We start from the raw sequence: 25,731 nt of genomic DNA on the forward strand, positions 1-25,731 counted from the left end.
TAATGTTCCTCTTTAAATATAAAAGACTTTCTGATTTTAAAAAAGTTTAATAAATATCAAATGGCCTAATATAATTCAGACTATGCCAAACATAATCTCCAAATTTAGTAAAAACCTATTTAGCACTCATTACAAGATGTAGTTATGGATTAAACAAAAAGAGTCATGTTTATAAAACTATAATGATATCATCTTAGAGGTTGAAGTCTTTTTGTGTGTGTGTGTGAGGATGTATTGAACAATTTGAGACAGAGGTGTCATGGATAATATCATGCCCTGGGCATTCCTTTTTCTTCTTTGGGTATTTTCTTTTCTTTTCTTTTCTTTTTTGAGATGGAGCCTCTCTCTTTCGCCCAGGCTGGAGTGCAGTGGCGCAATCTCTGCTCACTGCAACCTCCGCCTCCCGGGTTCAACCAATTCTCCTGTCTCAGCTTCCTGAGTAGCTGGGATTATAGGCACATGCCACCAGGCCTGGCTAATTTTTGTATTTTTTTAGAGACAGGGTTTCACCATGTTGGCTAGGCTAGTCTTAAACTCGTGACCTCATGTGATCCACCCACCTGGGTCTCCCAAAGTGCTGGGATTACAGGTGTAAGCCACCGCGCCCGGCCTCCCCTTTGGGTTTTGACTGTAACAGGTGTCATCAATATTTACACAAAAATGTATTTTTATTTTTCTCATACCCAATTCTAGTATTTATTTTAAAACAGGGTTCCACTATGTCCTATAGTCCCATAACTCCAACCTCCTGCCCATTTGGCCTCCTGAGTGCCAGCCATTAATGCCTTGTGATGCCATTGGCATCTGTGCACTGTTGTCACCACTCTCCTCAAACTTCTGGGTCACAAGTCTCATAGGCTGTTCCTTTAAAAGTGCCACATGGCCGGGTGAGGAAGTGCATGCCTATAGTCCCAGCTACTAGGGAGGCTGAGTTGGGAGGATCCCTTGGGCCCAGGAATTTGAAGTGGCAATGGGCTATGATTGTGCCACTGCATTACAGCCTGGGTGACAAAGCAAGACCCCCATCTCTAAAAAATAAAAAATAAAAAGTAGTGCCACATGCACCAGGATTATTGCTTTGTGTGTTTCTTGCTGCCCTAAAGCTGCTGTGACTAGAGATCCTTAGAATTGGTAGTTCTCTTCCATTCTGGCACTTCATTGCAGCTCTCTCTTGCCTTTACTCCTTTCAGAGTATTCAGAACAAGAAGCTCGTTTTATTATAATTCCAGACTATAGGTTAAATCACGTACAAGTAAATTATTAAATTGTTAGCTTTTATAGTTGACTGTGTTCTAATACAGACCTCTGTCCCAATTCAAAGGGTAAATTCTAATCAAATTGTAGAAAGATAAAGATAAGCAAACTACCTTAAGCAAATATAATAGCTTTGGCCTTAAAACACCTGTGTATAAGTTAAATTTTGTGTATAAGTTAAACCAGGCTTCTCTGGCCATTTTCTTTGAATTTGATGCTTTAGAATTATTTCTCATGTATACCATTATATTTTGCCTCTCTAAAGTGAAAGTAGAGAATTTGAAAATTCTTTTAATGATTTATTAAAGGATAGACAAAAATTCAAGAATTCTTTATGTATTTGTAAAAACTTTAAAGTAAAATTTGTAGTTAGAAAAGATAATTCCTTCTAAATGTGTTTGTTTTTAATATAGTAATCAAATTACTGTAAAATATTTTATTAAGTTTTTAAAATAGTAACTGTTGGCATAAAAGAATGATCATTTTGTCAACGAGAAGAGTCAAACTCTGTAAAATATTTGAAGAGATTTATTCTGAGCCAAATATGAGTGACCATGGCCTGTGGCACAGCCGTCAGGAGACTCTGAGAACATGTGCCCAAGGTAGTCAGGGCACAGCCTAGTTTTATACGTTTTAGGGAGACATGAGACATCAATCAATATGTGTAAGATGAAGTACATTGGTTTGGTCTGGAAAGGTGGGACAAACCAGAAGCAAGGTGGGGGCTGGGGGCTTCCAGTTTATAGGTGGATTCAAAGATTTTCTGATTGGCAATTGGTTGAAAGAGTTATTATCTAAAGACCTGGAATCAATAGAAAGGAATCGCTGGGTTATGATGATAAGGGGTTGTGGAGACCAAAGTTTTATCATGCAGATGAAGCTTACAGATAGCAGGGTTCAGACAGAGCAGATTATAAATTTTTTTAAACAGACTTAAGGTCTGTGTTGATGTTAACACTGGATGGCTTTTCCTCAATTCCAGAAGGGAGGAGGGTGTAATGAGGCATGTGTGACCCTTTCTTCCTTTCAAGGCCTGAACCAACTTTGGAATGCCCATGGCCAAGAGGGGTCCATTCAGATGATTGGGAGCCTTAGAATTTTATTTTTTTTGCTTTATAGTTTTGAAGATGAAGTTGTTAAAGACAACATGGGAGAAAATGTCTATAAGAGTTGTTTCTTTATGATTCAGAGAAGGAAGAAAAGTGAAATCTCTTTTTCTGTTTTTGAATTCTAATCCCCCAAAGATCAGAAATTTTATTTAAAAAAAACCTCTCCTTGCAAAGGTAGTTGAAGATGTATCTATTATTTTAAAATGTTTCTTTCATTGGTATTAAAATTTTAAGCAAGTAGAGATACAAAATGTTAAGTAAGATACACACAATGAAATATGTCATCACTTGTTGACAGGAATAATTCTAAACCAAGGATAAGAAATTATTTATTCTTATGACTTTTTGCTTATCATGCTGTGAGCAAGTAATATGCCATGATTTTAGCCCTCCTAACTGATTTTCATAGCTTTTTATCATTAAATTGCAAAGATGAAGCGAGGGAAAAAACAGGTTTATTATTATTTTCTTTTAGGATGTGAAGCTCAGCAAGAATATTTATGCTTCTTTTTCCCCCTGAAAAACCTGTCTTGCTTATGAGGATGCATTTTGAGGTTCAGCAGATAATTACTTGCTTTTACTTTAGCTATGTAGACATCACCTAATCAAAAGAAACCAAAAGAATGACTCAGATATATGCTTGAAATTCCAGTGAGTTCTGAATTCCTATTCAGGTGTGTCAGAATATTTGGGTCTTTTTTTCTTTTCTTTTTTTTTTTTGAGGCGAAGTTTTGCTCTATTGCCCAGGCTGGAGTGCAGTGGTGTAATCGCGGCTCACTGCAACCTCTGCCTCCCAGGTTCAAGCAATTCTCGTGCCTCAGCCTCCCAAGTAGCTGGGATTACAGGTGTGTCCACCATGCTGGCTAATTTTTGTATTTTTAGTAGAGACAGGATTTCACCTTGTTGGCCAGGCTGGTCTCAAACTCCTGACCTCAAGTGATCTGCCCACCTTGGCTTCCCAAAGTGCTGGGATTACAGGTGTGAGCCACCGTGCCTGGCCAGAATACTTGGGTCTTGATGATGAAAGTAAATGGGCTGGGTGTGGTGGCTCACACCTGTAATCCTCCCACTTTGGGAGGCCAAGGCAAGTGGATCACTTGAGGTCAGGGGTTTGAGACCAGCCTGGCCAACATGGTGAAACCCTGCCTCTACTAAAAATACAAATATTAGCTGGGCATGGTGGTGCGTGCCTGTAATCCCAGCTACTCAAGAGGCTGAGGCAGGAGAATCACTTGAACTCAGAGGCAGAGGTTGCAGTGAGCCAAGATCGTGCCACTGCACTCCAGCCTGGCCTACAGAGCGAGACTCCATCTCAAAAGAAAAAAAAAGAAAGAAAGAAAGAATGTAAAAGGAACAGTGGAGGAGAACTATCTTTTTTCCAAATCCTCCTTTAACCTAACTTGGGTGTGAATTGCTGTTTGCCAGCTTGGCTCAGAGGGGGCAGGGTGAGAGTAGATAGTGAATTTGCAGTCACAGAGGCAATGCAGCAATCCTCCATAGTGTCTAGGATGACCCTCTGTCCTTTTGACCCCTATAAGGGGCATTTCTTTTCATGCCTAACTCCAGACAGCATGAGTTCATTTAAGCTCTAAGTACCTGTAGTGGAAGAGATAATGACACTGAGAAAGTAGATAGTCTTTTTCCTATGTAGTTACAAATGCTGTACTTAGTATAATTCAGCCAAAATAGAGTTCTTGGTTTTTAGCTAAAATAATTCCAAATAGTTACAATTTTTTTGGAGCTATATAAAATTTTTTTTAAGAAATGCAAGAATTTTATAATTTCATTTCCAAAATAATACTTTTATACGAATAAATTTATGTAATATTAATAAAATATATGATGTGTCACTTGACTGAGGGAGTTTAAGTTATATGATTATGAAATGTCAACTGAGAAGGTATGTTTTTAGTGCTTCCATAAAACTGGAGTGAAAATGCATTGTTTTTTTCTAGGGCCTGAGGCTGAAAGTCCTGAAGTTTTGCCACACATAGAAAAGGTTGGTCTGTATAACAGAAATTAACTATGTAGATTGTGAGTTTAGATTTTTAAAAAAATTATGTCGATTAAAGTATCAAGCTCATTTAGACCCTCACCCTCATCTACTAAACCATTTCGGTAGGTAAAAATCTATTCTTGTCTAATCACCTCTTTCATGTTTATTCTTCCTTATTGCTAATAAAAGTGTTTTCTTGATCTGTGTCTCTTATCCAGTACTGTTAAGTCTCTTACTTTTTATCTAGAGTAGAAATACATAACTTGTTATCAAACTAGTTTCTGAGATAATGTAGCAAAGTTCCTTCCTGCTTTGGATTTGCTTTTTACTTGGTGCTATGGAGAATCAGAGGACTATAGGACTGGCTCTGCTTACAATGAACTCAAGCTTTCCTCAGGGATACTAGGCAATCAAAGACCTCCCCAGTGAGATAAAGTCTCACTTTGTTGCCCAGGCTGGAGTACAGTTGTGCAATCATAACTCACTGCCACCTTGAACTTCTGGGCTCAAGAGATCCTCTCACCTCAGCTTCCCCAGTAGCTAGGACTGTAGGCCCATACTGCCACACCCAGCTAATTTTTTTCTTTTAATTTTTTTGTAGACCCTGGATCTTGGCATCTCACCCAGGTTGCCCCTGTAGCTTACTTTATCTCAGCCACACCTTACACTTTCCTGCCTTCATGCTTTTGCTCAAATCGGGAGCCAGAAGATGGGAAATAACATAAAATTTGGAAACCAGATAGGTCTGGGTTCCAAGAATAACTGTTTATATCTGTAAGATAGGGACAGCGATAGCTGTCTTACAGGTATTGTGAGGACCGAGCAATGATGGTTCATGGTGTCTGGCACCTAGTTGGTGCTTAGTAAATGTGTGTTCCTCCATTCTTTCACTCCACAAATCTTTAATTTCTGGCTCAAGTACCTGTTCTTCTGTGGATCTATTTCAGATAATTCTGGCGATCTTGACCAAAGTAATTGCTCCCTCTCTAGCACTCATTATTTACTGACTATATCATTATTTTCAAATCACTTGTACTCTATAATATTAATAGATCTTCTGAGGAGAAGGATTTTTTTGGACAAAAATGTTTGGAGAACACTGTGTCCTAAAGTTCCCCAATGCACATGGTTTGGAAAGTCCTGTCGCAAAGTAACTTGTTTAACTTTGCTCAACCAAGTATTTTTCAAAGAATCATGAAAGCCCTCCACTGCCTCCATTTTTTTCTTCCCCAGAAAACTCATTTTTGCAAGACACTAGGCTTTGTATGTTATCAAGCAAATGGGCCTGCTGCCTGATGTGCATAGAAGCCAATGCTGTGGCATTGGCTTTTGAGGGAAAAAAAGGCTTTATTGTGAGACAGGCCAGCAAGGAGACAGGAGAGGCAGCTCAAATTTGTGTCCTCTATTTAGGGTCTGGAACAGGTTTAAGGGGGCAGAAGGTAAGGGAAAGGACTTAGGAATGTTGGCTTGGCAGAGTCTGATTAGAAGGCCTCGAATTTGACCATTTACGGTAAGGTATATTTAGGCAGATTTTAACACCAAATCTTTCTGGCCAGCAGACCTGTTGCTTCAGAAAGAGTACCAGTGGTCAGGTTCCAGTCATTTCTCAGTCTTCTTGGTTCAGGAGGAGGGGGAGTCATTTTTCGGTCTTCTTGGTTAAAGGTTCTGGCTGCGTTACATGACTTGCAGTTTTGGCTGTGTTATACCTGCAAGATGACTTGACATTCTGTTACCAACAAAGTACGGCCAGTTTGGGCTGGTTCTGTGGTTATAAATGCAACTGCTTGATATACACTAGTTTATGCCATTCATTTGATTTCATAAGTGTTCTATGACATTATTTGTATTCTGTTTAATGTCCTAGGTATTTATGTCTTGAATCTTAAGTTAGAAATAAATTGCTTTAAGACAGAGCCCAATGTATATACTTTATTATACCTGGTGCGGGGACTTCAAATAGTGGAGAGGCCTTGAACTGAGACTTAGAGAGTGAGTAGGATCTGGTTCTTGAATTTTGTTCATATTCCTTTTATCTTTCTGAGAAAATTATAGTTAGCATTGCTAACAAATAAATATGTTTTCTTAAGTGCTGTATGCTATTAATATATACAAAGTACCCAAAGGTGGCAGGTAGAAAAGGACAGGAGGAAGAATAAAGTGGTTTTGATTCTCTCACTCATACCAGATTAGAATATTAGAAGGCTTACGAGTTGCAGCACATCCTGTCAAAGGTATGGTGGATTTGATTTTTGGAAAAAACCAAAGTCATTGAAACCCATTCTGTTATTTAAGGCCGATAAAAAGTATTTAGTGTTTGAAAATTTTTCAGTGCCTTTAAAGCACATTATTTTCTTGAATGGCTTATAAACTCATTCTGAAAGCAATTTTGAAAGAGGGATTCTAACAGTATTTTGAGTATTAGAAACATTGTGAGGCTGGGCACGGTGGCTCATGCCTGTAATCCCTGTACTTTGGGAGGCCGAAGCAGGCAGATCACCTGAGGTCAGGAGATTGAGACCAGCTGGACCAACATGGTGAAACCCCGTCTCTCCTAAAAGTACAAAAAATTAGCAGGGCATCGTGGCAGGCTCCTGTAATCCCAGCTACTCAAGAGGCTGAGGCAGGAGAATCACTTGAACCCTGGAGGCGGAGGTTGCAGTGAGCTGAGATGGCACCACTGCACTCCAGCCTGGGTGACAGAGTGAGACCTCATCTCAAAAAAAAAAAAAAAAAAAGGAAAGAAAAGAAAAAAAGAAACATTGTGAGAACAGGTATAACCTATTAAGGTGATGTCTTAGAGAAATAATAGTCATTTAGAAATGTTAAGTTTAGTGGGTTTTTTTGCTTAAAATAACCACAACTCAGAGCCATTCATTCACAGCTAGGGCTTGTAATATTTATACATAACTGTACCCTCATTTCTCCACCTTTTCCCTCTGACCTCTTGTCCTTTGGCCTCTTTACTCCACATTTGCTTATTCCTACAAAGGTGGGGGAACAAAAAGAAGGTGAAATTTTATTCCTAGTTAATAATTTTATAAATCAAATAGGACATTTTGGCAAGAAAGAATTTTATAACCATTAATGGCTATGAAGCTTTGGGATCATCTGTTAATTTAACTATCCATGCCATCTCTACTTCTTCTGTTAGCACAGATAATTTAAACTTAGATGAATAATTTGCCATCCGTAATTATGGTCCAGCCAGTTATGCTCTTGGTCTATTATTAAATGTTTAACCATGTTTTCAGTAATTAGTGATTTCGTATAGGAAAGCAATAAAGAGTATTCCCTTTATTTATGGAAGGGAAGGAAAGTTGATGATAAATTTTGAGGGTAGCTTACAAACAAGATAAACTATAAAACTATAAAGTTTTCATTTTAAATACTTTATTGTATATGCTGTAATGATGTAATTTCTATTTGTAATACACAGGAACTAAGTGAAGGCAGAGATTCTCCTGAAGTTAGCCTTCTCTCAGGCACTGCTATTACAGTACCTGATACATTTGCTGTAAAGGAGACATCATTAATAGAGCCAGAGAAGATCTTAGCAGCACCAAATACATTTTTTGAGCCTAGAAAGGAAGTCACAATGACCATGACTTCTGAAGAAACTAAGGATGAAGAAAGCTCTCTTGAAACCTTTGTGTCTGCCTTAGAAAGTTTACTTACATCACCAGAAAGCACCCAGGAGGAAAGATTGTTTGAATTAGTAAGTGATTTTGATCGTAAAGAATTGATGAACCCATTAAGTGACTCTCTTAGTTCCATATCAATACCTTTGAATGCCTGGTCGGCATGTCATAGAGATTTACTAGAAAATGCAAAGGATGATGCATTGCCAGCTGAGTTATTGGAAGCCCTGAACACATTGTCAGAAGCCAAGGTGGAAACCATCTGTCACAGAAAAGAGGGAGGTAGCAGTCTCATTGCTAGAAATGAATGTTTAGAAGTGGGGTTCAATACATCTCAGACCAATGAAGATTGTACACAAATAGCAGAGGTGAATTTTGAATTTCTTTGTTCTACTCCACCATTTGAACATGGTTCCAAGTTAGCTGAGCTATAGGACAAGCATCTTTCAGTGGAGCAAGTAGCTGAAAATATGAGTCTATGATTTTGCCTTTTAAACTTCAACAAGTTTTCATTGTGTTAAAATCAAATCTACCCAAATATCAACACCAAGAAGATGCTTTGTGACTTGGAAGCATAGAGTGATCTTTTCAGAAGTTCCTAGGATAGAGCTTTCGAGGAGTTAGGAAGTTAAAAAAGAAAGGTTTCTTCTCAACAGGCCTGAGAAGACATACCTTTAGATTGCTTATATGTAGGAAGGAAAGAATTCTTTACTAAAATTTTCTCTGTTAGCTCAGAAAATCACTATGTCTACCTGGGTGCAGAGTACTAATGGGATACCCCACATTAATTTACATTTTGACATAGAATATATGCAGTTGGGATGCCAGAGGAGGGAAAAAATATACCTAGCTTAAGCAGAATTTTGACTTCTATGTCTGAGAATACTATCAGGTGGCATAGCTCTTGGGGTTTAGAATTCTTGTAGTATTATGCCTGGAGGCTCTGTAGTGGCCTATCACTCACAAAGTCCCTTTGTCATATTGACAGTTTCTTTGTCTTTAAAAATAATCTTTATTTTTTCCCTGATTATAATAATAATGCATCCTCATTATAAAACAAATTTTAAACCTTACAGAATTACATAATAATATGGTAACAAATATCCTCCACAGTTTCACTCTTTAGAGATAATCACTGTTAACTGTTTGGTGTATCTCTCTCCAATTATTTCCATCATATTCTATATTAGTTCATTTTATACTAATGGGATTATATTATATATAATGCCTTCCAACTTATTTTTTAAATTTAATAATGTGTTTTGTTTATCTTTCAATGTCAGCAAATGTAGCACTACTTAAATCTTTTAATTTGCTGAATAGTATTCCACTGTGTGAATATATTGTAATTTATTTAATCAATTCACTAATGATGGTCATTTGGATTGTTTTCTTTCTTTTCTTTTTATCTTCCGATTACCAAAATGTTTCTGTGAACATCCTCGTGAAGATTTATGTAACAAAATGCTGAGCTCGTGTTGCAGCATACATACCTGGAACACTACTGCATGAAGTTCTGTTTAACAAATCTCAAAACTGACATAGGATTTTTTAAAAACCAGAAAAAGAGAAACTAATTATGGAGATAGGCATGAAGATTAAACATTGCAGTGTTCTAATATGAAAAGAGGGAATATGAGTAAAGTGTGGGAAATTATGATTGGTATTAATACAGTGAATATGAATTTAGCAAGTCTTCAAAAGAGAAAAAAATAAACCCTCTTAAGTAGAAAGGAGACTTACTTAGAACAGATCAAATAATATACTCATTTACTCAGCTGTAATAAAAATATGGAGCTTGTTACCTTGAGAAGCTTTGCAAGACGGATATGTAAGTAAGCTGAAGAAAGGTTTAGATGATATGTATAAAGAATACATATGTTCATGGAAGTTAAATCTATAATGAATTATTAAGGGAAAGAACAATTCCTGATACCCTGTTAACCTTTTAAAATCAGTGTAATGGAGGTTATGTACTATCTTGTTCCACAAAATATCACTTGCTGCTGCTGTCAGATAATAAAACCCTAGGCTGAATAGTCCATTGATCTAGCCTAGTGTGACATTTCTAATGTTTTTGTAGATCTCTCATCATTCTACATTCCAAATTTCTTGCAAAATTAAAACGCCTAGAGTGACCATAGATTTGCCTTTGAATTTTCTTTTTTTTTTTTTTTTGTGCTAAATTTTCTTTTTTTTTTTTATTATACTTTAAGTTTTAGGGTACATGTGCACATTGTGCAGGTTAGTTACATATGTATACATGTGCCATGTTGGTGCGCTGCACCCACTAACTCGTCATCTAGCATTAGGTATATCTCCCAATGCTATCCCTCCCCCCTCCCCGCACCCCACAACAGTCCCCAGAGTGTGATATTCCCCTTCCTGTGTCCATGTGATCTCATTGTTCAATTCCCACCTATGAGTGAGAATATGCGGTGTTTGGTTTTTTGTTCTTGCGATAGTTTACTGAGAATGATGGTTTCCACTTTCATCCATGTCCCTACAAAGGACATGAACTCATCATTTTTTATGGCTGCATAGTATTCCATGGTGTATATGTGCCACATTTTCTTAATCCAGTCTATCATTGGTGGACATTTGGGTTGGTTCCAAGTCTTTGCTATTGTGAATAATGCCACAATAAACATACGTGTGCATGTGTCTTTATAGCAGCATGATTTATAGTCCTTTGGGTATATACCCAGTAATGGGATGGCTGGGTCAAATGGTATTTCTAGTTCTAGATCCCTGAGGAATCGCCACACTGACTTCCACAATGGTTGAACTAGTTTACAGTCCCACCAACAGTGTAAAAGTGTTCCTATTTCTCCACATCCTCTCCAGCACCTGTTGTTTCCTGACTTTTTAATGATTGCCATTCTAACTGGTGTGAGATGATATCTCATAGTGGTTTTGATTTGCATTTCTCTGATGGCCAGTGATGATGAGCATTTTTTCATGTGTTTTTTGGCTGCATAAATGTCTTCTTTTGAGAAGTGTCTGTTCATGTCCTTCGCCCACTTTTTGATGGGGTTGTTTGTTTTTTTCTTGTAAATTTGTTTGAGTTCATTGTAGATTCTGGATATTAGCCCTTTGTCAGATGAGTAGGTTGCGAAAATTTTCTCCCATGTTGTAGGTTGCCTGTTCACTCTGATGGTAGTTTCTTTTGCTGTGCAGAAGCTCTTTAGTTTAATTAGATCCCATTTGTCAATTTTGTCTTTTGTTGCCATTGCTTTTGGTGTTTTGGACATGAAGTCCTTGCCCACGCCTATGTCCTGAATGGTAATGCCTAGGTTTTCTTCTAGGGTTTTTATGGTTTTAGGTCTAACGTTTAAATCTTTAATCCATCTTGAATTGATTTTTGTATAAGGTGTAAGGAAGGGATCCAGTTTCAGCTTTCTACATATGGCTAGCCAGTTTTCCCAGCACCATTTATTAAATAGGGAATCCTTTCCCCATTGCTTGTTTTTCTCAGGTTTGTCAAAGATCAGATAGTTGTAGGTATGCGGCATTATTTCTGAGGGCTCTGTTCTGTTCCATTGATCTATATCTCTGTTTTGGTACCAGTACCATGCTGTTTTGGTTACTGTAGCCTTGTAGTATAGTTTGAAGTCAGGTAGTGTGATGCCTCCAGCTTTGTTCTTTTGGCTTAGGATTGACTTGGCGATGCGGGCTCTTTTTTGGTTCCATATGAACTTTCAAGTATTTTTTTCCAATTCTGTGAAGAAAGTCATTGGTAGCTTGATGGGGATGGCATTGAATCTGTAAATGACCTTGGGCAGTATGGCCATTTTCACGATATTGATTCTTCCTACCCATGAGCATGGAATGTTCTTCCATTTGTTTGTATCCTCTTTTATTTCCTTGAGCAGTGGTTTGTAGTTCTCCTTGAAGAGCTCCTTCACATCCCTTGTAAGTTGGATTCCTAGGTATTTTATTCTCTTTGAAGCAATTGTGAATGGGAGTTCACTCATGATTTGGCTCTCTGTTTGTCTGTTGTTGGTGTATAAGAATGCTTGTGATTTTTGTACATTGATTTTGTATCCTGAGACTTTGCTGAAGTTGCTTATCAGCTTAAGGAGATTTTGGGCTGAGACAATGGGGTTTTCTAGATAAACAATCATGTCATCTGCAAACAGGGACAGTTTGACTTCCTCTTTTCCTAATTGAATACCCTTTATTTCCTTCTCCTGCCTGATTGCCCTGGCCAGAACTTCCAACAATATGTTGAATAGGAGCGGTGAGAGAGGGCATCCCTGTCTTGTGCCAGTTTTCAAAGGGAATGCTTCCAGTTTTTGCCCATTCAGTATGATATTGGCTGTGGGTTTGTCATAGATAGGTCTTATTATTTTGAGATACGTCCCATCAATACCTAATTTATTGAGAGTTTTTAGCATGAAGAGTTGTTGAATTTTGTCAAAGGCTTTTTCTGCATCTATTGAGATAATCATGTGGTTTTTGTCTTTGGCTCTGTTTATATGCTGGATTACATTTATTGATTTGCGTATATTGAACCAGCCTTGCATCCCAGGGATGAAGCCCACTTGATCATGGTGGATAAGCTTTTTGATGTGCTGCTGGATTCGGTTTGCCAGTATTTTATTGAGGATTTTTGCATCAATGTTCATCAAGGATATTGGTCTAAAATTCTCTTTTTTGGTTGTGTCTCTGCCCGGCTTTGGTATCAGAATGATGCTGGCCTCATAAAATGAGTTGGGGAGGATTCCCTCTTTTTCTATTGATTGGAATAGTTTCAGAAGGAATGGTACCAGTTCCTCCTTGTACCTCTGGTAGAATTCGGCTGTGAATCCATCTGGTCCTGGACTCTTTTTGGTTGGTAAACTATTGATTATTGCCACAATTTCAGCTCCTGTTATTGGTCTATTCAGAGATTCGACTTCTTCCTGGTTTAGTCTTGGGAGGGTGTATGTGTCGAGGAATGTATCCATTTCTTCTAGATTTTCTAGTTTATTTGCGTAGAGGTGTTTGTAGTATTCTCTGATGGTAGTTTGTATTTCTGTGGGATCGGTGGTGATATACCCTTTATCATTTTTTATTGTGTCTATTTGATTCTTCTCTCTTTTTTTCTTTATTAGTCTTGCTAGCGGTCTATCAATTTTGTTGATCCTTTCAAAAAACCAGCTCCTGGATTCATTGATTTTTTGAAGCATTTTTTGTGTCTCTATTTCCTTCAGTTCTGCTCTGATTTTAGTTATTTCTTGCCTTCTGCTAGCTTTTGAATGTGTTTGCTCTTGCTTCTCTAGTTCTTTTAATTGTGATGTTAGGGTGTCAATTTTGGATCTTTCCTGCTTTCTCTTGTGGGCATTTAGTGCTATAAATTTCCCTCTACGCACTGCTTTGAATGTGTCCCAGAGATTCTGGTATGTTGTGTCTTTGTTCTCGTTGGTTTCAAAGAACATCTTTATTTCTGCCTTCATTTCGTTATGTACCCAGTAGTCATTCAGAAGCAGGTTGCTCAGTTTCCATGTAGTTGAGCAGCTTTGAGTGAGATTTTTAATCGTGAGTTCTAGTTTGGTTGCACTGTGGTCTGAGAGATAGTTTGTTATAATTTCTGTTCTTTTACATTTGCTGAGGAGAGCTTTACTTCCAACTATGTGGTCAATTTTGGAATAGGTGTGGTGTGGTGCTGAAAAAAATGTATATTCTGTTGATTTGGGGTGGAGAGTTCTGTAGATGTCTATTAGTTCCGCTTGGTGCAGAGCTGAGTTCAATTCCTGGGTATCCTTGTTGACTTTCTGTCTCGTTGATCTGTCTAATGTTGACAGTGGGGTGTTAAAGTCTCCCATTATTATTGTGTGGGAGTCTAAGTCTCTTTGTAGGTCACTCAGGACGTGCTTTATGAATCTGGGTGCTCCTGTATTGGGTGCTTATATATTTAGGATAGTTAGCTCCTCTTGTTGAATTGATCCCTTTACCATTATGTAATGGCCTTCTTTGTCTCTTTTGATCTTTGTTGGTTTAAAGTCTGTTTTATCAGAGACTAGGATTGCAACCCCTGCCTTTTTTTGTTTTCCATTTGCTTGGTAGATCTTCCTCCATCCTTTTATTTTGAGCCTATGTGTGTCTCTGCACGTGAGATGGGTTTCCTGAATACAGCACACTGATGGGTCTTGACTCTTTATCCAACTTGCCAGTCTGTGTCTTTTAATTGGAGAATTTAGTCCATTTACATTTAAAGTTAATATTGTTATGTGTGAATTTGATCCTGTCATTATGATGTTAGCTGGTGATTTTGCTCATTAGTTGATGCAGTTTCTTCCTAGTCTCGATGGTCTGTACATTTTGGCATGATTTTGCAGCGGCTGGTACCGGTTGTTCCTTTCCATGTTTAGCGCTTCCTTCAGGAGCTCTTTTAGGGCAGGCCTGGTGGTGACAAAATCTCTCAGCATTTGCTTGTCTGTAAAGTATTTTATTTCTCCTTCACTTATGAAGCTTAGTTTGGCTGGATATGAAATTCTGGGTTGAAAATTCTTTTCTTTAAGAATGTTGAATATTGGCCCCCACTCTCTTCTGGCTTGTAGGGTTTCTGCCGAGAAATCTGCTGTTAGTCTGATGGGCTTCCCTTTGAGGGTAACCCGACCTTTCTCTCTGGCTGCCCTTAACATTTTTTCCTTCATTTCAACTTTGGTGAATCTGACAATGATGTGTCTTGGGGTTGCTCTTCTCGAGAAGTATCTTTGTGGTGTTCTCTGTATTTCCTGAATCTGAACACTGGCCTGCCTTGCTAGATTGGGGAAGTTCTCCTGGATAACATCCTGCAGAGTGTTTTCCAACTTGGTTCCATTCTCCCCATCACTTTCAGGTACACCAATCAGACGTAGATTTGGTCTTTTCACATAGTCCCATATTTCTTGGAGGCTTTGCTCATTTCTTTTTATTCTTTTTTCTCTAAACTTCCCTTCTTGCTTCATTTCATTCATTTCATCTTCCATTGCTGATACCCTTTCTTCCAGTTGATTGCATCGGCTCCTGAGGCTTCTGCATTCTTCACGTAGTTCTCGAGCCTTGGTTTTCAGCTCCATCAGCTCCTTTAAGCACTTCTCTGTATTGGTTATTCTAGTTATACATTCTTCTAAATTTTTTTCAAAGTTTTCAACTTCTTTGCCTTTGGTTTGAATGTCCTCCCGTAGCTCAGAGTAATTTGATCGTCTGAAGCCTTCTTCTCTCAGCTCGTCAAAATCATTCTCCATCCAGCTTTGTTCCGTTGCTGGTGAGGAACTGTGTTCCTTTCGAGGAGGAGAGGTGCTCTGCGTTTTAGAGTTTCCAGTTTTTCTGTTCTGTTTTTTCCCCATCTTTGTGGTTTTATCTACTTTCGGTCTTTGATGATGGTGATGTACAGATGGGTTTTCGGTGTGGATGTCCTTTCTGTTTGTTAGTTTTCCTTCTAACAGCCAGGACCCTCAGCTGCAGGTCTGTTGGAATACCCTGCCGTGTAAGGTGTCAGTGTGCCCCTGCTGGGGGGTGCCTCCCAGTTAGGCTGCTCGGGGGTCAGGGGTCAGGGACCCACTTGAGGAGGCAGTCTGCCCGTTCTCAGATCTCCAGCTGCGTGCTGGGAGAACCACTGCTCTCTTCAAAGCTGTCAGACAGGGACATTTAAGTCTGCAGAGGTTACTGCTGTCTTTTTGTTTGTCTGTGCCCTGCCCCCAGAGGTGGAGCCTACAGAGGCAGGCAAGCCTCCTTGAGCTGTGGTGGGCTCCACCCAGTTCGAGCTTCCCGGCTGCTTTGTTTACCTAAGCAAGCCTGGGCAATGGCGGGCGCCCCTCCCCCAGCCTCGCTGCCGCCTTGCAGTTTGATCTCAGACTGCTGTGCTAGCAATCAGCGAGATTCCGTGGGCGTAGGACCCTCCGAGCCAGGTGTGGGATATAGTCTCGTGGTGCGCCGTTTTTTAAGCCGGTCTGAAAAGCGCAATATTCAGGTGGGAGTGACCCGATTTTCCAGGTGCGTCCGTCACCACTTTCTTTGACTCGGAAAGGGAACTCCCTGACCCCTTGCACTTCCCAGGTGAGGCAATGCCTCGCCCTGCTTCGGCTCGCGCACGGTGCGCGCACCCACTGGCCTGCGCCCACTGTCTGGCACTCCCTAGTGAGATGAACCTGGTACCTCAGATGGAAATGCAGAAATCACCCGTCTTCTGCGTCGCTCACGCTGGGAGCTGTAGACCGGAGCTGTTCCTATTCGGCCATCTTGGCTCCTCCCCCCCGAATTTTCAAGATAAATATTGATCAAAATCATTTTTACTTATGCTCTTAAGCTTTTAAATCTGCATTGTCCTTTATTACATTAATTATTATTAAATCTTTCATTATGTCCACATATGTCTATGAATTCTTGTACTTGGATCCTATAATTGGCATTTTAATTTAATCAAAGGTCAAGACAAAATTTAACTTCTTATAGTTTTAATTTTTTTGCAGTGTTATAATTTTTTGTGGATGTATTTACGTATTTGCAGACTCCGCAAGACCCAAATCCATCTGGATTGCAAACTTTGGCTCATCAAAATATCACTTCTTGTGAACCACTAAGTAATAAGAGAAATTCAAATTCAGTGACAAATAGCTCTGATCAGGAAACTGCGTGTGTGTTGAGGAGATCATCCAGACTAGAAAAACTGAAAGTAAGCAGAGATGCAAAGTACTCAGATCACATGTATAAGATGCCAGAAAAGATTTTACCAAAAATCCTTGGCTGTGAGGACCTAACAAATAATAACTCTTCAGCTCAGAATTTCAGGTATGCAATGAAATTATGTCTTTATCTCCAGGTATGCTATAGACATTATAGATAATTATATGCTTGGGGACATCAGGGTCAGTATACAGTTAACACAGGGGAAAGAGCTTTATTTTTTATATTATTGCTTTTTTTATTTTGCAGTTTTTGATCAGTGCCATACCACAGAGCAAGGCTTTTTCCTCGCAAAGAGCCTGCATCTTTTTCTCTAGAGGGTGAATAGAGTGGATAGTGGCATGCCAACTTGGGGAGTGAAGAGCAGGAGATTCAGAATACTCACACTTGTAGATGACTAATCCTAAAGAAGAGAAACCCACAGGTCGGGCAAAGAGAGGGCTAGAAGCCGTGATGACTGGCATGCCTGCTGCAGAATTACCTGCAGGAGCCATCTCCATGTTTAAAACTGCCACGCCACTTGAGAACAGCTCAGTAAAATACCCTGGAGTTTTAATATTGTATTCAAATATTGGTATAATTCTCTGTGAATGTTTGCAAAAACCATTATAGCCATTTAAAAAATACGTTGTTTTTCAAGAATGCAGGATCCGGCTTTAATGATTGATGGTAAAGAGAAGAATATGCATTCAGCAAGGTTCAAGAATGGAAAACAGATCAGGAAAAATGAACAATTTTCAGGAAAAAAAGGTGATGCATATTTTGAGTATTTTTCTATTTCTTTTACAGAAACAGAATTGGTAGAAAGGATTCAGAGATTATCTTTCTCAACTTTCTAATTTTGCTGATGAGGAAACTGAATTTCAGATAGGTTAAGTGTTTTTCCCAGAATCATACAGCTCATTAGTAGCATAATTGAGAATTGATCCTGAACTTCTGACTCATAGATTAGTACTTTTTTCTATAGTTCTGCTTTGGAAAGAGTAGTTACACACCTCTTTTTAAATTTACATGTGTGACTAACCTAGCATATGGCTATGAAAAAGCATATCAGGAGGAATAAAGGAAAGGACAAGGCACGATTGTTATTATTCTTAGATCTTATTTCTGTGTTCCTATAACATCCAAAAGATTGAACTAAAAAACTCTCAGAAGCAATAAGAGAATCTAGAAACATTGTTTAAAAAATAATAGATAGTAGAACAATTGGCAAAACTGAAATATGGGTTGTAGATGAAAAAATAATATTGTATCAGAGGTAAGTTTTCTGAATTTGATAATAATACTGCAGCGATATAAGTGTACATCTTTGTCCTTAGAAATATACATTAAAGTATTAGTGAGTAAAAGGGCATGATGTATAAAAGTTACTTTTTATGTATACATGTGTCTGGATGCATACGTATTTAGAAGAAAGAATGGTTTAAAGTCAATGGCAAAATGTTAACAAGGGGTGAGTCTTTTGTTCTATTTTTACAACTTTTCTGTAAGTCTGAGATTATTTCAAAAGAAAAAGTTTTAAAAATGCGATAAGCTGGAGTCAACAATTAATGCCTTTCACATATATATATGTATTAACTTGTTAGAAAGTGTAAAAGATTATCTCATTTATAATTGTTCCAAAAAGAAAATACTTTTATAACTAATAAGAAACGTATCATACTTATAAGAAGAAAGTTTAAAAATTCTACTGTGAGATGTAAAAAATACTTGAATAAATGGAAAGAAGAACCTTGTTCTTGACTAGAAAGATTCAGCATTGTAAGAAGGTTATCCCTAAATTATTCTAGAAATGCATGAGATCTCATCAAAAACAGATTTTTATTTATTTGCTAATTTTTTTGTTTTATTTTGTACTGCTTTTACAGGGATAGAGAGTAGCTATGAGAAAATTTCAAAGAAATACTAAATATCACCTAGAAAAGTAAATATGAGAGACTAGCCAAGAAAATTCTGAAAAATAAAAGCAAAAAGTTAGAGTGGCAGGACCTTTTCTCCATAGTATGAGAGCATATTAGAAAGCTACAGAAATTAAAGTCATTTGACACTGGAGCAGGAATAGACAGATAAATCAGTAAAACAGAATAGAGAGTTTAGATGTAGAAGCCAGCTACAGTGAGATATGGGAAAGATATGTAATATAGATGGCATCTCAAATTGTGGTGAAAAGAAAGACTAAGCAATAAGTAGTGGAAAACACAAACAAAATTGGATTTCCATAACATTACTTACACTAACTTTAATTTCAGATTGATCAAAGATTTAAATGAAAAATAAAAGTTGTAGAAGAAAACGTAAGTGAATCTTTCTGTAACCTTGGTGTGGAGAAAGTCTTTTTAAATCCTCTTGGTTTCTGAGTTTAAAATCATAAAATTAACTACATACCTTTAAAAGAATGATAAAAATTCTTTTAAAGAATGATAAAATTAACTACATACATTTAAAAAAATTGTATGGAAATATACCCTAAAGAAGAATCAAATATCAAATAGCTAAGAAATATTAGCATCATTTGACAAGGGTTTAATTGCATTAGTATGCAAAAAACTCTTATGAAACAGTAAGGATAAAGAACAGGGGTGTATGTCATGGCCTTAATTGTGGTGATGGTTTCATGGGTATATACTTGTCCCCAAGTATACTGAATTGTGTACATTAAATAAGTATCCCTTTTTACATGTCAGATAATAATAATAACAATAATTAATTAAAAAATTTTAAACTGGGGGAAAAAAGTAAAAAGAACATGAATAGATAAGGAACATGAACAAGCAGTTCACAGAAAAAAAAATACACACGCACACACACATATATAAGCACCTCAATCCAGTCTTATTGGTCTAGGACTTCAAGTTTGAGTTTTGGGAGGACACCATTCAGTCTGTAACACCTTCAGAGGTGAATTCTACAAAATATGTAAGGGAGAAATAATACCAGTTCATCACACAATTTTTCCAAAAAATTAAAGATGAGGAAACACTTCTCAACTCATTTTAATGAGGTCATCATTAAACTGATACCAAAATCAAAGACATTATAAGAACAGAAAATTAGACTAAGTATCCTTCATGAATATAGATGCAAAAATTCTAAACAGGCCACGTGCAGTGGCTCATGCCTAGAGTCGCAGTACTTTGGGAGGCTGAAGAGGGTGGATCGCTTGAGCCCAGAAGTTTGAGATCAGCTTAAGCAACATGGCGAAACCCTGTCTCTATGAAAAATGCAAAAAATTAGCTGGGCATGGTGGTGTGCGCCTGTAGTCCCAGCTACTCGGGAGGCTGAGGTGGGAGAATTACCTGAGCCTGGGAAGTTGAGGCTGCAATGAGCCATGATTGCACCACTGCTCTCCATCCTGGGCAATACCCTGGAGAAGAATATGGAGATCAAGACCCTGTCTCAAAAAAAAAAAATTCTAAACAAAACTTGAGCATATCAAATCCAACATTATATAATACATCATGACCAAGTGGTGTTTATCCTAGGAATTCAAGATTGGTTTTACACTTGAAGACCAATCGCTGTAATTCATTGTATTAACAAGCTAAAAAAGAGAAACCATATGATGATCTCAATAAATGCATAGAAAGCATTTGACAACATCTAACACATTTGTTCCTGGTGAAAATTCTCAGCAAACTAGGAATTCAACCTGACAATGGACATCTACAGAAATCATACAGCTTTATACTTAATTGTGAAAGACTAAATGCTTTCCCCCTAAGATCAGAAAATTACATAATTATAATATAACAAGTACAACTGGCACAGGCAGATTTGGAAGTAAAGACTGCTCTGATTATGGTAAGCATGCAATTTGTCTAGTGGGAAAAGAATGCTTTGTAGTCTGGTATACAAGAAGGTAGACTCAAAGTTCAGCAGTTAGGTTTGTTATACAGTGGGACTGAATCAAGGGAGTCAAACGGCAAGGCAGTTGATACGTCGTCCATTAAGAAAGCTGCTGCAGTACTCAGTTACCTTTGTAAGGTTTTAGGGTGGGGCAGGATAGCTAGATACAAATTGGAAAAGCTATCATCAAGCTATTCTGAAATTCAGAAAATCCAGATGAGTATTGCCCTCCAAATTGACAGGATTTGGAACATGTAAATGAGGAGCTTCAGTATTTTAGGAGGCACAGTGGAGAATTGATACTTGATATACATTATCTGGAAAAGTATTTTAATTGTGCATTTCTGGCTTAGTAAATAAAAACAATTGCAAGGATCAAGGCTGTGGTTCTCTGCTTAATTTCATTAATTTATTTTTAGCCAAGAAGGAGAATTTTGCATTCCCTTTTCCAGTCTCACTGGGATTAGTTTTTGTATCTTATATGCCTCTGAGATTTTCTCCTCATGGTTTTATAAGACATTTGGTAATATAACATTTTATTAAATTTGATAATATATTATTCTAGGTTTAAATAATCCTTTTCACCAGAACTTTTAAGATTATCTGTTAGTCTTTTCATATATGCACCTTTCATGGGTTTTCAATCAACACACACTGTTTATCATGATTTATAGTTTACTTCAAATATTTTAAGACTAGTGGCATTTGTCTCTTTTTCCTTTTTGTATGTAGATAATATTATAGTTGGGTTAATGGATGAATATTCTCATAATATAATATACTTCACTTCTAGACTATTGACTGAGTTAATCCTGTTACCTATGTTCGTGAAGTTTGTAGTTTGAAATATGTGGTTTGTAATCCGTATTCCTTCTGATATTCAAATAATGATTTTTTTCTTTTGTTCATTCCCTCATTTCAGAAAAAATGAAGGTGAACAAAATATCTCTTGGTAGCATTAACCGGAGAAACATTTTTGGAGAGAACTTAGTATATAAGGCTGCTCTACACGATGATGCTGATCTTGTTCATCGTTGTATAAAAAAAGGTGGAAATGTTAATCAGCCAAGTTATGCTGGTAAGTTAGGATTACCACCCACAGTTACCTTTAGAGTGGTTTGTAGTTTCAGCTGAATCACTCTTAGGAAAGTATAGCAAAGTGAGCCTAAGGTAAGTTCCAAACAGAAGGCTTTTGGGTCATTTTCCTATTGAAGTAGCTCATCACCATTATCTTTCAGGGAAGAGGGCAGGGTGAGAAGACTGGGTGGCAGGAGAAGAGCATTATGTTTCTCCTTCAAAGATTATGCCAGGTGGGTTATGTGCAGTAGCATCCAGAAGGTACCTGGGGCTGGCTTTGCATGGTCATTGTTACTATGAGACTCAGCCTTGAATGAAGGAGAAATGATGTCAAACACTGGAAGAAGCTGATGGTGCACTGAGCTATAGGGGAAAATTCATCATGAAATGGTAGATGTACAGCAGGAGCAGTGGCCAGGGAAATGGAAAGAATACAGTATGAAGCACAGAGGTTGGGACAGGGAGCTCAGAAAGTGCAGTATTTCTGCAAGGCTGGGTCACTGGTACAATGTTCCCTGTGGGTAGAATGTGACATGTTGTGCTAGAGAAGAGTGATTCCTTAAAGGTACTTAAGTACTTAATACACTGAACAATCCTTGGACAGCCTGGATGGTGCTTTTGGGTGTCCATACTTTTCATGTTGTTTCTAAACTTGCTCAGTTTAGAAACATTGCAAAGAGTCTTATGGTGCACAGAGATGGCACAGTAAAATCCAGGGACAAGCAAGTGATTTCAAGTGCACCCCCAGTACTTTACCTTAGCAAAGCCTGGGTTTACACTATAATCAGGATTTTAACAGGATATTATTTTAAATGTCATACCCAGGTTATAGCCCTGTTATAACCCTCAACCTTGTATTCTTATTTGCCAGCCACAGCACTTACTCTCTTGTTTTCAAGAGATATGCAGTTCTTTCTGTTGGTATTCTTTGTCTGCCCATTGAGTTCAAGAGTAGCCCTATATGCAGCCAATTTTGACTTTATGGATTTCTCAAGCCTCTCTTAACATGTTTCTTTGTATTAGCCTTTTGTTTTAATGTGCCAGTGTTAACATTCTCAGTGGCTGTTCCCTTCTTGTCTTCAGCCAGTTAATATATACCTTTTCCTCATTGTCTCAGGTACTTCTGTGACCTTCATGAATTCTTTATCCCTATCATATTTTCCTGCATTTTGAACTCACTTGTTCTCTACTTTTCCTTCCTTCTTTGCATCTTAGCTCTATCTTTATTTCTGGCTACCACATCCCACAGAATTACAGAGGACAGTGTTTCCACAATGTTTCCATTTTCAATAGAATCACCTGCAATGTTTGTTTAAAATGCAACCATCATTTCACCTCCCAAAACACACACACACTCACACACACACACAACAGAATCACCGGCAATGTTTGTTTAAAATGCAACCATCATTTTGCCTCCCAAAACACACACACACACACACACACACACTGTGTCTCATACACACACACACACACTCACTCTCTCAGCTATATGACCTCTAACGTGTTAGTTCAATGTAGTGAGCGTTTACAGTATGCCTTCTATGTACCAGATGCTGTGAAAACAAAAAGATTAATAATCTCTAGTAGGAAGATTTAAGTATACTTATTTTGTGGTACAATTTAAAAAAAGGCCCACTGCCCTGTGAGAAATGAACAAAATGTAATAGTGGACCAGTGGTCTTTTATATGTAACATTTTGAATTTTATAAGTCCTCATTTACATTTTATGATATTTTTGTCTTTGATTAAAAAACAAATTGCAGGGAGCTCAGAAAGAGCAATAATTCTTTTTCCAAAAGCAAAGGTGACAGCCATGAAGTAGGCTAAAAAAAACTCTGAATACTCAAAATAGATCACATTTTAAATTTTTGCCAAAAACCTCTGAGAACAATGCCTTGAGCTTTATTTTATGCAGAACTCTTTCTGATTCCTATACCTGTAACACATTGGAACTGAAAAAGAAAGGTTGGCCCAGACCAGGGTATTAATGATAGCCTGAAGTTTAAGTCAATAACAAAGCAAGAAATAGATAACATAAAATATGAGAGACAAAACTGTTTAGGACTATGTAATGTAGAAAGGAGTGCGCTTTATACTTCTGTGAGTGTTAACGATGGCTACATTACAGCATATAACAAATTTTAGTGTAATCGTAAATCTTTTTTAAAAATGTGTTATATTCTCTTTGAAGGAAATTTATAACTATATTCATTTTTTTAAAGAGATTTCCTCCAATTTCTTTTTTTAAATAAGTTTTTTTGGGGATCTCCCAACCTGCAGATTTGGGAGGTAATAAAAGATCTGTTGTAGAATGTGTTCCATCTTTATTTTGGAGGGGTGGTTTTACAATGCTGAAGGCATAATCCTTAGGGGAAGGAAAATTCTCTGTTACATTTGATTTCTTTCTGTAATCTGTAGTGATTTCTGTGGTCTTCAGTGGCTTTCTCTGCAGAATAAAGCGCCTTCTGGCTTTATTGACACTGGGAACTTCTTTCAACCCTGAAACTGATAATTCTTCCCTACTGAGTCATCCTTTTTTAAGTCTCACTTCAGGTAGCAGTCATTGTTTTTTCTGGAATTGGACACCATTTTTTACTTTTAATGGATACATAATTATTATATAACAAATAACTATAATTATATGTATAATATATGGTATATTATAAACATACATAATTATACATATTTATGGGGAACAACGTGATTTTTTAATACATGTATACGTTGTGTAATGATCAAATCAGAGTAATTAGCATATCTAACACCTTAAACATGTATCATTTCTTTATGTTAGGAACATTTAAAAATCCCCTTTTCTATTTCGAGACATGCAATACCTCTTTGCTGACTCTAGTCACCCAACTCTTCAATAGGACACCATCACTTATTCTTCATTTCTTTTGTGTGTGTGTGTGTGAGATGGAATCTCACTTTGTTGCCAGGCTAGAGTGCAGTGGCATGATCTTGGCTCACTGCAACCTCCGCATCCCAGATTCAAGCGATTCTCCTTTCTCAGCCACCTGAGTAGCTGGGATTACAGGCGCCCGCCAACATGCCCAGCTAATTTTTGTACTTTTAGTAGAGACAGGGTTTCACCATGTTGGCCAGGATGGTCTCGATCTCCTGACCTTGTGATCCACCTGCCTCAGCCTCCCAAAGTTCTGGGATTACAGGCGTGAGCCGCTGCGCCTTTCTGTTCTTCATTTCTAATTGCAACTTTGTACCCATTGACCGTCTCTTCCTAATTTTTCCCCTCCCACTACTCCCCTCAGTCTGTAGTAACCACTATTCTATTCACTGTTTCTTAGGATCAACTTTTTAGATTCTGCATATGAGTAAGAACATGCAGTATGTGTCTTCCTGTGTGTATCTTATTTCACTTAACATGATGTCCCCCAGGTTCTTCCATGTTGTTGCAAATGAAAGAATTTTATTCTTTTTTTATGGCTGATTAGTATTCCATTGTATACATATACCACATTTGCTTTATCCATTCTTCTGTTAATGGACACTTAGGTTGAGTCCATATCTTGGCTATTGTGAATAGTGCTACAGTGAGCATGGGAATTTAGATATATCTTTGACATACTGATTTCATTTCCTTTGGATATATACCAAGTAGTAGGATTGCTGGTTATGGTAGTTCTATTTTTAATTTTTTGAGGAATCTCCATATTGTTTTTCATTATGGCTGTACTAATTTACATTCCCACCAAAAGCGGAAAGGTTCTCTTTTCTCCACATCCTCATCAACACTTATCTTTTGTCTTTTTAATAATAGCCATTCTGAGTGGAATGAGGTGATACATTATTGCGGTTTTGATTTGCTTTTCCCTGGTAGTCAGTGATGTTGAGCACTTTTTTTGTATACCTGTTGGTCTTTTGCTCATTTTTAAATGGAATTATTATTATTATTATTATTATTTGGCTATTGAGTTGTTTGAGTTTCTTATATATTCTGCATATTAACCCCTTGTCAGATGCATGGTTTGCAAATATTTTCTCCCATTCTGTAAGTTGTCTCTTGACTGTTGATTGTTTTCTGTGCTGTGCAGAAGGTTTTTAGTTTGATGTAATCTCATTTGTCTGTTTTTTAATTTTGTTGCCTGTGCTTTTAAGGTCTTATCTAAAAAAGTATTGCCTAGTGTCATGAAGC

At 37.6% G+C, this 25,731-nt stretch overlaps 1 protein-coding gene across 10 annotated transcripts in view; it reads left to right on the forward strand.

Annotated features, from left to right (window-relative positions):
- ANKRD31 (ankyrin repeat domain 31) overlaps window positions 1–25,731 on the forward strand; it is a 184,938-nt gene that overhangs the window by 32,820 nt on the left and 126,387 nt on the right. For 7 of the 10 annotated variants that reach the window (XM_055367812.2, XM_055367811.2, XM_055367818.2 and 4 more), the window contains exons 6-10: window positions 4,319–4,362; window positions 7,796–8,074; window positions 16,474–16,754; window positions 17,290–17,399; window positions 21,418–21,573. In XM_055367812.2, the coding sequence (XP_055223787.2) occupies window positions 4,319–4,362; window positions 7,796–8,074; window positions 16,474–16,754; window positions 17,290–17,399; window positions 21,418–21,573 (870 nt within the window). The remainder of the gene's footprint in view (window positions 1–4,318; window positions 4,363–7,795; window positions 8,075–16,473; window positions 16,755–17,289; window positions 17,400–21,417; window positions 21,574–25,731) is intronic. The other 3 variants (XM_055367816.2, XM_055367815.2, XM_055367817.2) reach the window with 1 other exon arrangement.

This window comes from Gorilla gorilla, chromosome 19, assembly GCF_029281585.2.
Source record: "Gorilla gorilla gorilla isolate KB3781 chromosome 19, NHGRI_mGorGor1-v2.1_pri, whole genome shotgun sequence".
NCBI classification, from domain to species: Eukaryota; Metazoa; Chordata; class Mammalia; order Primates; family Hominidae; genus Gorilla; species Gorilla gorilla.